Raw genomic sequence first — 13,091 nt, forward strand, 5'->3', positions numbered from 1 at the left:
ACGGGCACCCAAGGCCAGCAGTAATCTGGAAATCGTTTGATTCTGGACAACGATCCCGATGCCAACTTGACCTTGCCTCGGTCAGCTAAGTCTCCGTGAATCACTCCTGCCCTCCTGGTCCGTGCCAAATTCGAGGTGCCTTACTCCCTCTCTCCTCCTTCCCATCTGGCAACCTTCCAGTCTCCCCATCCCCCGCCTTCCTCCTACACTTTCCCTGACTTTTGGATTTGACCACCATTGCAACTGCCTTACCTGAGCGACCGAAAATTGGGCACTCTGCCACTTGTTTCGTGTCCTCCTTCTGGTCTCTTATTGATCTCTGTTTTTGGACTTTTGGACCTCGACCTCTACTATTACCAGCACATCCCCGCCCCGTTTCCTCTCGGGTCTGTCCTTCGGGTTGACCTGCGGCCTTCAACGTTCATTCATTACTTCTTCCACCTTTGTCAAGCACCCGCAGTCTCCTTCGAGGCATCCTCTCTCCAAGTATCATCAGCATTCAGCAAGCTCTATAACCCTTGGGCAGCCGAACCCGAAGTCCACCGTCACCCGTGGCACAATGGCTCAGCCACACGAGACTTTCCATCCATCTTCGCCTCCCAGCGAGGGTGGAGCCGAGTCCTACAACCACGAGGGCACACCAGACACGCGTCTGACTGCCTTCTCCCCTCTGGAGGACTCGTCCAAGTCCTCCCGCCTCTTCAGTGCCCTCAGCTTGAGTGATGGAAACGGAAACGACAGAGGTCAGTCCGTCGAGTTCCAGAGTCCCACTGGTCTTCACCATGTCACCTCTCCCACCTCGTTTGGACCCGTCGCCCGGGACAAGGACCCCTTTGTCAGCTCTCCTCCCGAGAAGCGTCAAACGAAACTGTCAGCTACTGCCTCGACTTTCAGGCCTCTCTCCACTCCGGTCGTTTCCACCCCAGTCGTTGCCTACGGTTCCGCGGGTGTCACTCCCAAGCCTTTCGGACAAGCTGTCCCCGCGGCATCTGTATGCCCAAAGACTGGACTGCCGCTGGCACCGGGTCTGAGCCACAGCATTGGCTTAACTCGTTCCCTGCGCGTCTCTTCGTTGGATGGTGTGGCTTTGGAAGCAGTTGCGAAGTACCTCCAGGTAAGTTCGGCCTTTCCGGGTGTTTTTTCACAGGCCTTCTAACCTCGAGTGGCAGACGATCGAGGAGTGTGGTCCTTCCTTCCAGGGGCGTCCCAGTGCACTCTTCGAACACGGATCAGAGGTCTACATTCGCGCTACCAACATCAGAGATGCTTCGCGGATCCTCGGTGAGACCGGCTTCAAGCCAGAGGGATGGAAGATCGAGTGTGTTGAAGCGGAAGAGCTCAACAAGGTCTGTTGCTCCCTCTTCTTTTCACTATCAGAAGCACATGCTGACTTGAGACCAGTCATACGGGCGTGAGCTGGCCAGCAAGCATGAATCCCAGTTTACTATTACCATTCTACCCTCTGTCGATCTTACCGAGTCTCAAATCGAGGCCAACATCCTTGCCTACTTCAAAGATCGCGGTATTTACGCATTGGAGCGCCAGCCATCCAGCATTACCGACACCCTTCATTGGATTGTCGAGTTCGACGACGCTGATGCCGCCTGGGCAAGCGAGGTCGTGGACAAGGGATGGATCCTGGTAAGCTTTCCATCTGTGATGACATGGATCCCTGCTGCTGACCCCCTTTTGCAGGTCGCAGATGCGTTCTACATGATGATGTCGCCGTTCGGTCTGGGTGGCATGACTCCACCAGGAGTGAACTGCTATGCCCAATTGCACTCGCCTGCTATTTCCACTGTCGGAAGTTTCGATGTCACGAAAGGCCTGGACAATGTGTCAATGGTGGGCTCGCCATTTTCTATGCACTCGATGGCCGGAGCTGTGTTGCCCTCACCTCTGTCCTCCGGTACTCCGATGCCCATGACCCCCTGGCCAATGTACCAGTGGGCCCACGCTTTGCATTCACCGAGCACTTATCCGGGCTACATGTCCCCTGGTTATACTGTCCCTTCTGCATTCCAGATGTCCCCAGTCTCTTCGCACCAGTCACCAGGTGTGGCGTCGCCAAACACGGCCATGTTCGGTCGTCCGATGCCGATTGGTCTGCGACCCGAGGGACGTCGGAATACTGCCATGCGTATCAACCGCACTCAGTTCAGTCCTCCAAGCCCTCACCATAATCACGTCGACATCAACAGGATCAAGGCAGGCACTGATGTCCGCACCACGGTATGCACCGATCGTTTCTGAAACTCCTTCGCACTTCTAACGACCACAGATCATGCTCCGCAATATCCCCAACAAGGTGGACCAGAAAATGCTCAAGCGCATCGTCGACGAGTCCAGCTGGGGCAAGTACGACTTTATGTACCTGAGAATTGACTTTGCCAACGACTGCAATGTCGGCTACGCTTTCATCAATTTTGTCGATCCTCTCGACATCATCGATTTTGTCAACAAGCGGGCCAACAAGCGCTGGAACTGCTTCCGGAGCGACAAGATTGCCGAGATTTCGTATGCCAGTAAGTTTCGATATTGCACAAAATGCTTGACCTGGGTCTGACATCATTCAGCAATCCAGGGCAAAGACTGCCTTGTCCAGAAATTTCGCAACAGCTCTGTGATGCTGGAGGCACACCACTACCGGCCCAAGGCAAGTCAAGCCCTCCAGGGGGGACTAAGACCGCATGGCTGACTTTGATAGCTCTACTACACCACCAATGGCCCAATGCCAGAGCTAGCTGGTATTGAAGAGGTCTTTCCAGTACCAGACAATCAGTCCAAGATGAAGCGAAGCTGTGAGAATGCCGAGCATGTTGGTGAGTACAGGGTGTTTGTTACCTTAGATGCTTGCAGCCCAGTGACTGAACTATCTCAACTTGAAGGTCTCTTCACGCCCAATGCTGGCCAACAGTTCCGTGACGAGCAGCGTCACCGTCGGTCTCAGTAAGTCTCCTCTGCTGAATAACTATACACATTCAGCTGGGCTGACAAGCACAGATATGATCGAGGTACTCGACTCGCAGCACTTGAAGAATGTGACACTTTCGACGTGTACCCTCAAGATGTCATCCACTAGCTCGACTGCCTCATGAGAGGCCACTCTGGTCGTGGCATCTTCAGAAGAACCCACCCGATTGGTCTTGAAAAGCACCACCAGAACTCCCTTGCTATCTATGAGTTGAACCTCAGCTGCGGTACAGGTTTTGACAGGTTCGGCAATGTTTTCAGCACCGAGAGTTATTTTTCTCTTCTCTTTCTTTCTCTTTTGCCAAATCTTCATAGTCTTTAATGAGGCGCTTGCTCGTACGCCTGACATCTTGCAACCTGCAGCCGGTGTCCCACATGGTCTCACCTACAGAATTGAGTGTCTTGGCCTAGGAGCCAGTTGGGGTTGGCAATACGTCTGGCGAAGCAGGAAAGACATCAACCCACGTGCGTCGTTCTATGTCGATGGCATCTGTTTCATAGAACTTGGAGGGTAGTCACCGCTGGTATGTAGCCTAGCTCGAGTCAAAAATCCATTTTGCCCATGATCATACATATATTGCTGTGTCCCGTCTTTGAAACACGTATGTCATTTCACGCCTGCCTCGCTGCTTCTTGACATGTAATACATTGGCAATTCACACCCTTTGACCAACGTACATTACCGGGGCATCAGAACACAAAGTAGTAGGTACCAAAGAACCACAGATACAGAACATGACAAAGATCTTGAATTTCTCTCCTCACATCCATCAGCATCACGAGGAGATTGAATCTGAGGGATTTGAAGCTATCTGAACACAACAGTTATGGCATAAAGAACACTCTGTCAATTCGAAGACAAAGTTTCTACTCCCACAAGGTAGCTGGAATTCCCCTTTCTTCTTATTAGCATAGAGATTTGTTCCATTCTGTGTGTTTGAACAATGTCTGCCTTTCAGGGCTTTCTGTTCCCAAGCGCATGGTTGAACCAAGGCTCTTTGGGCTTTGCTTTTGACTTAATTCCTTCCAGATGCACGTTCATATAGAAATTTGGACATATATTGACCATATTTAAGGAACTGATTCTAGTGCTGACAGCTGTGTTGCTCAATCCCAGGGACTCCGCCCACGACATGTTAGATGCATAGGGCGCAGGGCCCTCTCCCAACAAGTAGAAGCGGTCCAACCCTGAAAGCGAGATTTGTGGTGCGGGGCTTGTCCACTCCTGGCGGTTGGTTTGGCAAATGTATTTTAGGTCTAGAATGAGTGACACGAATGTGGTGACCCTTATACTGACGATGATGGGAGGCTGTGATGGGAGTCAAGTTGTCTTCCCAGACTTGCTGCAATCCACTGGAGGTTGTATCAGTCTTATTTGCAAGGGTTCTCTTGGGACGGCAAGCCCAACGGACTGTCGGCGCTCTTGGGAAGCACAGCACATATGTGACAGGTATAATGGTGTGACCTTCCTATCCTCTTTAACATTCCTGTTTATCAAGCATACTCAAGCTGAAACCGACTTGTTCTCAGTCGGCCTTCCCTCACACCCGCTTACTGGCCGCCCAATATTGAGGGCAACGGTTATGTTCCTGATTCACTTTCTGGAGACGTGCTACCTTTGGAGCCTATGTTGAGCGGAAACTTACTTGGAAGAGTTCATGGCAAAGAATGGGCGAGATATCCGGGTGAATAAGAGATTTTCGCCTGCGCGAGGGAGTTGAGAGAGAAGTGAGCTCCAGGAGCCAAGTCTCTAACTACCAATTTAGCATTTCCTTTCATTCTCTAGATGTGTGTGCCCAGATGTCTAGGTCGACCTGTGCCTGCCCATGTTTATCTTCCGGCCGTAGAAAACAAACGTTTCTCCCTTGAGAATTACTTCCGCTCTTCCAGTCAAGACATAATCTATCTTAGACCGGGAGCTGATTAATTCTCTTCTTTCATAAACACCTTCGTCATCACAGTCGGATTCTGTTGCGGCGGGAGGGCAGCATTTCATCTCGGAGCACCCCACTGTCCTAAAACTCGGCGTGCCGTTTCTCTCCCAACACTTTCTCTCTCTCCGCTCGAGGCTTTGGCCACGTCAGAATGTAGTGTTTGCTTGGGCGACGTAGTTGAAGCGCGACTGGAACACACGCACATGGCACGCCGAGGAAGCACCGAACGCCACCAGACAAGTCATCATGTCACAAGACAGCGAATTGAATTGTAGAACCATAGTATACAAAGGTGTTCAGATCCTCCTTCATCATTCCAAGCTATATCTACAGAGCATGCCTCCACTCAGACCTCTCAAAGCCAGGGGCTACAGCAACTTCCTCCCCACGATCCATCCTCGCGTTGAGCCTCGAAAAGTGCACCCTCATCCCACCCGCCAGTAATGCCAAAAGCACGATGAATGACGCACAAGTAAGCAGGCCCCTCTGGTAGACCGGCGCGTCCTGGGCCCGAAACGCAACAGAGCTGATGATGCCGCCGATCGGGATCGCGGTGGCGAACATGCCCAGCCGCAGCGCCCTCCCCGTGGACGTGGGGCTGCTGCTCGCGATCCACTCGGCGACCAGCGGCGGCGGCGTGAACGTGCCCGCCATGATCAGATAGGTGAGGAAGTAGCCGACGTCGACGCCGCGCCGGCCGCCAGAGGAGAGGTCCAGCGTCGCCAGGAGGATCCACGCCACGCCCGCGACGGCCGCGAAGCAGCAGATGAGCACGCCGCGCTGCTGGATGCGGTTGTTGAGGAAGGTCGCGCCGAGCTGGCTCGCCATGGCGGTCAGGTGCGGGCCGATCGTGAACAGGTTCGCGCGCGCCGTGTCCTTGGTCAGGCGCCGGATCATGGAGGGCAGGAAGTTGGCCGCCCCCGTCAGCGCGACGCCGAAGCTGAGCGCCATGAGCATGAAGGCCCAGCTCTCGAACTGCAGCAGCGTCGCGCGCGCGTCCGCCCACCGGAACCTCTCGAGCTGCTCCTGCTCCCTGCCGGCGTCGAGGGTCCCCTGCCCGAGGCGCGCCCGCGCCAGCTTCTTCTCCTCGGGCGAGAAGAAGCGGCTCGACTCGACGCTCCGGGGGAGCACGACGAACAGCACGGCCGACATGCCCACGGTGATGGCGCCCTCGATGAGGAACAGGTACCGCCACCCGCTGAGCGGCTTGTCGCGCCACTGGAACACGGAGAAGGAGATGAGCCCCGACACGGCGCCGGCGACGTTGACGGCGGAGAAGAAGCACGCGATGCGGAGGCTGAGCTCGCGCCGCGTGTAGAACAGGCTGCCGTAGTAGCTCGGCAGCGGCAGGAAGGCCGCCTCGAGGACGCCCAGGACCATGCGGCACGCCAGCATCCCGCCGAAGTTTGTCGTCGCCGCCCCCGCCATGGCGACCGTGCCGAAGCCGAACATGGCGATGGGGAGGACGCGCGACGGGCTGAAGCGCTTGGCCAGGAGGGAGAAGGGGACCGAGGACAGGGTGAGCGGGATGTAGAAGAGGATCAGGAGGAGCTGGAACTGGTTCCCCACGAGGTGGAGGTCGCGCTCGAGGGTGTCTGACTTTGCGTTGCCGATGTTCGAGCGGTCTATCGCGTGTGTGAGGAGGCCGCAGGCTGGGATATGTGTTAGTTATTGACTCATCGAAGGTTGGCGATGAAGACATCGTGATCGACTAGAGGAGTAAGCGTGGTGTATTTGCTTATGACGCATACCTAGGGCTGGGAGAACGAGCAAGTCGATCTTCCGGACGAGTTTCTTCTGAACATTCTCGTCGATACTTGGTGTCAGCGTCGACGAGGAGGGATTGCTCTGCAAACCCAATTCCTCCGACTTCTCAGCCGCCGATAATTTGTTGACGTCCGACATTATGATCGCGCTGATCAGCTCAAAGCTGGGTCGTAGCTCAAGGAATTATTGGGTGAATACTATATATCAGACGTCTACCATAACCAATGTTCCACAGCCCTATGATCAGCAGAGGGGGGCCGAAAAAGGCTTATAAAGAACTCCATTAATGCCTGTCTGAGTGTCAAAAATGTCTGTCAGTTTCAGATCGGCCAGTCAGTTGCACGAGATCGACTGAAATCCCCGAGGGCTTGCCCTGGGAGCTCGTGTTTTGCCAAGCGTATCATCGTCGCCTCACGGGCCTATGCGTTACTCAGTAATGCAGCGGCGAACTTGTTTGCAAATCTCGAGAGCTCCCTCTCGTATAGGTATTGTGCGAGCGTTTATCCACCTGGGCATATAGTGTTAGTCCAATTAGTGCGCTAGTGATAATTGCGGGAGGCGCCGAGATTGAGAAGGATATCCCTGTCAAGAAACGCTTCAGACAAACACGTTACACTTACAGATGCTTCAGATTGGATATCAAACTCTTCTGTGCCGACCGCAGACTTCAAAGAGAAAGATTTTTATCACTTGCACGCCCAAAGAAACTCCGCGATATATCTCAGATAGGCGATCCGAAACCTTGGTCAAAATCTGGAGAAAAGGCGACGAGGGGCCCCGGGCAAGACTCTGGGGCAGGACATGATCAGAAATCTACAGATACGATAAACGCTGCACAAATGGACAGTCAGTACACTTTTCTAACCGCACGATGCAGAATCCTGGGACGTGGCTGAAAAACAAGTTGATATTCCGCTGAAAGGACCAAATAAGAAACGCTATGAACTATGCTGTCATGTTGGGTCTTGCTCTGGCAGGGCTGGCAGAGGTTTTCGCGATGATTCTGCCCCTAACTCCGACAGCGGCGATCGTGTAAGTGGTGGTTTGCTTGGTTCCATCGTATCTTCGTCAAGGTCATCTAGTCGTTGCACGCTTTCCACCTCCACGGTCGAATCTCTCGAGTCGAGATATGGCGCGGACGCACTGTCTGAGAACTCATCCTCATCATCCCCCTCCTCGTCTTCACTGACGTGCATAGCTACTGTGGACATTGGATCCTCTCGTACGGGCTCAAATGCCTGGGGGGTTGCAGTGCTGTTGCCGTCGGACCCCTGGTCAAGTCTGTCTCTGTCGAAATACTCTTCGTCTGGCGTAATTTCGTTGATTCGAATTTTGGGAGCCTTCTGGGTATGTGAACGAGGGAGCGGTGGCGGTGTTCCGTTATCATTGCTGTCGAACTCTTCGGACGTGGGTGTCAGCGGCAACACCTTGTCCGTGTATGAGACTCTACGACGTGCCACTCCATGCCGAGGCACCGGGGCTTGTGTACCAGCTGGCTGCGGCGTGCCGACGTTGCCGTTGCGATCCGGCGTATTTGATCGACTAATGGACTGCGGTGACCCCGGTGGCCATCGCGGTGAGCCGAGATAAGAGTTGATAAATTGCGACGTGGACGAGATAGGCCACTGGTCCGCGCTCACGCCGCTGCCACCGAATACGCCCCGGCTAAACACGACCAGAACAAGACAGCAGAGGAGCAGGACGGACTGGAATATCGCCATTCGCTTTTGGAAGATGACCTCATCTCTGAGCGCGATAATGTCACGCTGTGACTGCTCGCGCTGCGTCTCCAAGGCAATTACAGTTGATTGCCAGATCTGATCATAATCCTGACGGACCCTGCGCAGTTCAGAGAAGACTGTGCTGTTAAGGTTGTCAAGAAAAGAGTCGACGCGCGAGATTTGCTTGCGCTCCATTTTCTTGAGAGCTTCTTGCAGGAACTTGGACTGTTCCTCGATGTATTGGAGCGATAGAGTGGTGTTGGACTCGAGGAACTGCAGTCGCTTAGACACGGACTTGAAGAATGACTCTTGGACCGTTGGCGATGCTGCTGCTGAAGACGAAGTGTTGGTTGTGCTCCTGTTTTGGGAGTTGGTCTTGGACGGCTGATGGGGAGAGTGCCCGGCCACCGAGTTCTTTGCTGCAGGTTTTGAAGGCGGCGAGTTTTGCGTCTTGGCTGAGGCCGACGCCTTCGGAGGCGTCATAGACGACTTCGGGATGTCAGCTTCGACGGTCTTCTGGATGGTTTGCGTTGTATCTGCCACGGTATCGGCGACCCTGTTGGACGTGGCAGTATGGGAAGCGGATGGCGTGGATGTATTGGAGGGCGGATTGGTGAATATTGAGATGCTTGGTGAAGGTGAAGAGGCAACTGTAGATTCTACGGTTGAGTTTCCAGCCGTCGCAGAAACGCCGCCATCATCGGTACTGACAGCAGACTGAGACGAGGACGGAATGCTTTTGTTTGGTAAAGCTGACGGAGAAACGTCGATCGTCTCTGTCATTGTGGGTGTGCCGATGCCACAAGTATCATACGAAGGGTCGTTGAAGAGAGGCGGATACCATGGGGAGAGTCCGTGTTCGAAAGACACTTCGCTGAATGCAACAGTAGTTTTTACTTCTGCTGCATGGGTGGGCTCGGCCTCTGTCTCTGGGAGGCTCTGATGCATCGGCTCTTCCTCGGGAACCGCCTCGGGGCCATCAATCGTTTCGGCTGGTTCGTCGTCCTCGAGGCCTGCTTCACCGTCCTTCCAGGAATCCAACATCCGAGTACCGTGAACCCGGAGAAGAGACACAGGGCAGTAATATTCGTTCCCGTAGTGCGACAGTAGCTCGATCCGGATGTACTTTGCCCATATCTTGGGATTCTCGATAAGAAATGACTGTATATCTCTGGAGTTCCTGGCCTGGAATGTCCCCAGGTCCTTCCACTTCTCCATCTTGACTGGATACTTATCGCTCACGCTGACACGGAAACTACGTATCATGCTGGAGAAGAACTCAAAGTTTGCCAAAACAACGGTGTCGACAAGGATGTCCTCGCTGAGCTCGACAATAACAAACTTATTCTCCTGAGAACATGTGAACAGCATGTAGGAATCCTTGTTTTCGACAAGAATGGCCTTTGGATTTTGCGCGCCCGGGGTAGTCTTGAGCACTGTTGCGCCGCCGTCGAAAGACGAGTAGGAAAACCTCTCCTTGCAAGTCTTTCCGGCATCCTTTGGACGGCGATAATGAGCAACTCCGTTGTCATACATAGTGGTGTCCTGCACTTCTGTGTTCGGCGCGTTGGTGGAGACGGCTCCAGCACCGACACTATCGGTGGCTGTCATCTCGGAGATCTTGTCTGAGAGTACGTCAAAGTCCAGGGAGATCTCGCCGTCCTCGCCCCAGCCGTCAAGACCACTGCCCACGCCGGGGTCTGCATCTCGTGCCTCGCGGCGCTTTCTGTCCTTGAGGTCGGCCAGGTCTTGGCCCGACTTCTTCAGCATCATAGCCTTCCACTCGTCGAATGACATGAACGACTCGGTGGCCAGATCCTCTGAGTCTTCCTCGGCGCGCTTTGCTTTTGTGTCTTCTTCCTGCGTGCCCTGCGTTCCATCCTGGGCGATCTGGCCGGTCGATGGGTCTGGCTTGGTGTTGCTCTCCACTGGGGCTTCTTCCTGACGCGTACCCTGTGTCGCCGTTGCCGTCTCAGTCGTCGAGCCCGTTGGGGAGGCCCCTGTAGCGGTGGGGTTGGTGGCATTGCCGACCATCTGTTGCGACGCAGACCATGCTGTCGGCAGACACAGCTGTGGGAGAGTATGGGTGATGTAATTGATTGTCCTGGCCTCACATAGACCGGTAGAAGCCCCTACGGAAGTTTCGGTGGGGCCATGGGCGGCAGAAAGACCCGGGGGGCCAAGGAGGAGGAGGAGGAGGGCCCTTTGGGGGGAAGGGCTCAAGAATGGGAGTCGCATCGTCGGGTTTGCCAATCCATAGTCGTGGCGACGGAGCGTGCTGTTGTCGGAGAACGGACAGCCTCGGGTTGCCTGAACAAGTCAACATAAACACGTCGGTCGTTTGACTTTTTTCTCCCTCCAGCCTGTCATCAAGCAGACTTTGGAAGTTGGCTGGCGGGCGAAATCAAAAGCCTGTTCTGGACCCGGACCAACGATGGTCAAACGTCCAGGAAAGTGCAAGCCTAGTCGTCATTTCTGCAGGCCAGCGGCTGCCTTTACCCCATTCAGCCCCTAATCAATCCCATACAGGGATGTAACCCCCAATTGCCGCCCGTCAAGCTTTGGGGGGTTCCGGAGGGTCCAGGCCCCAAGACCCTGCTTGCTGCCAGATCACCTGCACGGGCCGCCACGTGCACCGGGCATGGTAGAAGGATAGGTGGAACCCAACCTTGGTGCTACTTTCAATCTGCATGATGGACTGGCAGATCCACGAGATCCACAACCAGAGCGCTCGGCGTTTCCCTTGATCCTCATTGCCTGCCAGCTGTCCTGACTAGGCCAACTTACGTCTTCTCTCATCCTCACCGAATCCAGGAACAGCACTACTATTCCTCCTCCTCCATGGCATAGCACCAGGCCGCCCAAACCCCGATCTTGGACCCCCCAAAACCCCCGCCATGTCGACCCAGAGGCTGAGCTTCCTCTACCCGCACCTGTTTCGCACTGCTAGATGGGGCGAATCTGCGGCCGGAACCACAAGCGGCCGCTGTCGGAGACGAGCCACAACCACTCGCAACAGCCCCTCCAGCCACCCTCGGCATGCTGCAGCGCCATTCGGGACCTCGACCACCTCCAAGAAGGCGAGCTTCGCCCCCCGCGTGGGCAAGGGCATAGAGCCCAAACCCCTGGGCACCGTGCAGGATGCTCCCGCCCTCGAGTCGCAGATGAAGGGTCCCAAGCAGCCCTTCAAGCGCCCCTTGGGCAAAGTCCAGGCCGCGCCTAGCCTCGAGTCGGAAGTGAAAGGGTCATCATCAGCAGCAACACCCTCCTCCTCTCCATCGAAACAGGAACCCAGCGCGCAACCAGCCGCCAGGGAGAGCACGCCAGAGCAGAAGAAGGATGCCGCGAGGGAGCTGGACCCATCCGCGGACGCGCCCAAGGAGACCCTCAGCTCGCCGGGCGTGTCCTCCTCAGAAAAGGCCAAGAAGAGCGGTGGCGGCGGCGGCGCAGACGGGGCCCAGGAGGCGGACGGCGCGCACAAGGGCGGCAAGCGCGCCAGCGGGCCCATGGACGCCGTGCTGCACATGGAGCCGCCCGAGAACAAGAAGCCCGAGGACAAGCCGCCGCACCTGGCGCCGTCGCCCTACGTGCACCACTTCGACAGCTACTCGCTGGTCAAGCAGCTCGAGGTGGGCGGCTACACGCAGACGCAGGCCATCACGGCCATGAAGGCGGTGCGCGCCCTGCTGGCGCAGCACCTGGACACGGCCCAGGGCGGGCTCATCAGCAAGGCCGACGTCGAGAACGAGACCTACCTGTTCCGCGCCGCCTGCGCCGAGCTCAGCACCGAGGTCAAGAACAACAGGCGCGTCGCCGACGAGCAGCTGCGCCAGCAGCGCACCTTCCTGCAGCACGAGGTCGACAATACCTCCCAAGCCCTGACCCAGGAGCTGGCCACGCTCAATGACAACGTCAAGGGCATGTTCAACGACCGCAAGATGGCCGTCAGGGAGGAGCAGAAGGCCGCGGAGAGCGCTGTGAGTTCTTCTCTAATCATTCGTTCCTTCTTCTTGCCCCAGACATCATCGATGTCTGGAAAGGAAGCCACAGCTGACATTTAAACCAAAAACACGCAGACCCAACAGATAGCCTACAAGATCAGCGTCACGCTCAACAGCGAGTCAAAGTCCGAGATCGAGGCCGTGCGCTGGGTCCTGGCCAGGCGCGCCGTCACCGGCCTCTTCTTCATGGTCGCGCTCTCGTTCCTCGCGCTCCGGGTCAGTAACGCCGTCTCGAAGAAGCAGAAGCAGGAGGAGGAGCTGGTCAAGGAGGAGGCCGCCGCCATCAAGATGAACGACGGCAGCAGGGACGTGGCGCCCTCGCCCGACGCCGCCGAGATCCTGGCCGCGAACTAGGGCAGGCGTCTGTCTATACACACACACACACATATATATACACGCACACACATAGACACACTGCGCAATGCATATAGAGATACCCCTGCTAAAAAATAGAATACCTGTCTTCAACGACCATCTCTGCTGTCAAGGCGTTTTGATGGGGTGCAAACACAAGCTTCGAGCTGTGAGGGATGGATGAAGTGCGCTGGCCCAACTGGACTGACTGTGGTGCAATATAGTTACTCCTGTTAAAAGCTTGTCCTAAAGGTGTGCATTATGGTCCTCCAAGACTCAGCCAAGCAAACCCCCTGAAGTGGATGAATATCATGCAATTTACGTCTTTAAGTTATGGGTTG

At 55.4% G+C, this 13,091-nt stretch overlaps 4 protein-coding genes across 4 annotated transcripts; 2 read left to right on the plus strand and 2 right to left on the minus strand.

Moving 5' to 3' along the window:
• Positions 1 to 559: 559 nt before the first annotated feature.
• Positions 560 to 3,082, plus strand: KVR01_008833 (uncharacterized protein; the record flags this gene model as incomplete). The annotated part of the gene is made up of 9 exons (XM_044787349.1): positions 560 to 1,114; positions 1,170 to 1,346; positions 1,402 to 1,641; positions 1,696 to 2,232; positions 2,282 to 2,525; positions 2,577 to 2,656; positions 2,708 to 2,822; positions 2,889 to 2,949; positions 3,004 to 3,082. The coding sequence occupies 9 exons, from the start codon at positions 560 to 562 to the stop codon at positions 3,080 to 3,082; spliced, it is 2,088 nt and encodes a 695-aa protein (XP_044642600.1).
• Positions 3,083 to 5,234: 2,152 nt separating this feature from the next.
• KVR01_008389 (uncharacterized protein) lies at positions 5,235 to 6,812 on the minus strand (the record flags this gene model as incomplete). Its single annotated transcript, XM_044791087.1, has 2 exons — positions 5,235 to 6,559; positions 6,659 to 6,812. 2 exons carry the CDS (start codon positions 6,810 to 6,812, stop codon positions 5,235 to 5,237), a joined length of 1,479 nt encoding a protein of 492 aa, XP_044642156.1.
• Positions 6,813 to 7,627: 815 nt separating this feature from the next.
• Positions 7,628 to 10,633, minus strand: KVR01_008567 (uncharacterized protein; the record flags this gene model as incomplete). Its single annotated transcript, XM_044790885.1, has 1 exon — positions 7,628 to 10,633. The coding sequence occupies one exon, from the start codon at positions 10,631 to 10,633 to the stop codon at positions 7,628 to 7,630; it is 3,006 nt and encodes a 1,001-aa protein (XP_044642334.1).
• Positions 10,634 to 11,292: 659 nt separating this feature from the next.
• On the plus strand, positions 11,293 to 12,750 carry KVR01_008693 (uncharacterized protein; the record flags this gene model as incomplete). Its single annotated transcript, XM_044783643.1, has 2 exons — positions 11,293 to 12,372; positions 12,472 to 12,750. 2 exons carry the CDS (start codon positions 11,293 to 11,295, stop codon positions 12,748 to 12,750), a joined length of 1,359 nt encoding a protein of 452 aa, XP_044642460.1.
• Between the last annotated feature and the right edge of the window lie 341 nt (positions 12,751 to 13,091).

This window comes from Diaporthe batatas, assembly GCF_019321695.1.
Source record: "Diaporthe batatas strain CRI 302-4 chromosome Unknown Contig00010, whole genome shotgun sequence".
Classification (NCBI taxonomy): Eukaryota; Fungi; Ascomycota; class Sordariomycetes; order Diaporthales; family Diaporthaceae; genus Diaporthe; species Diaporthe batatas.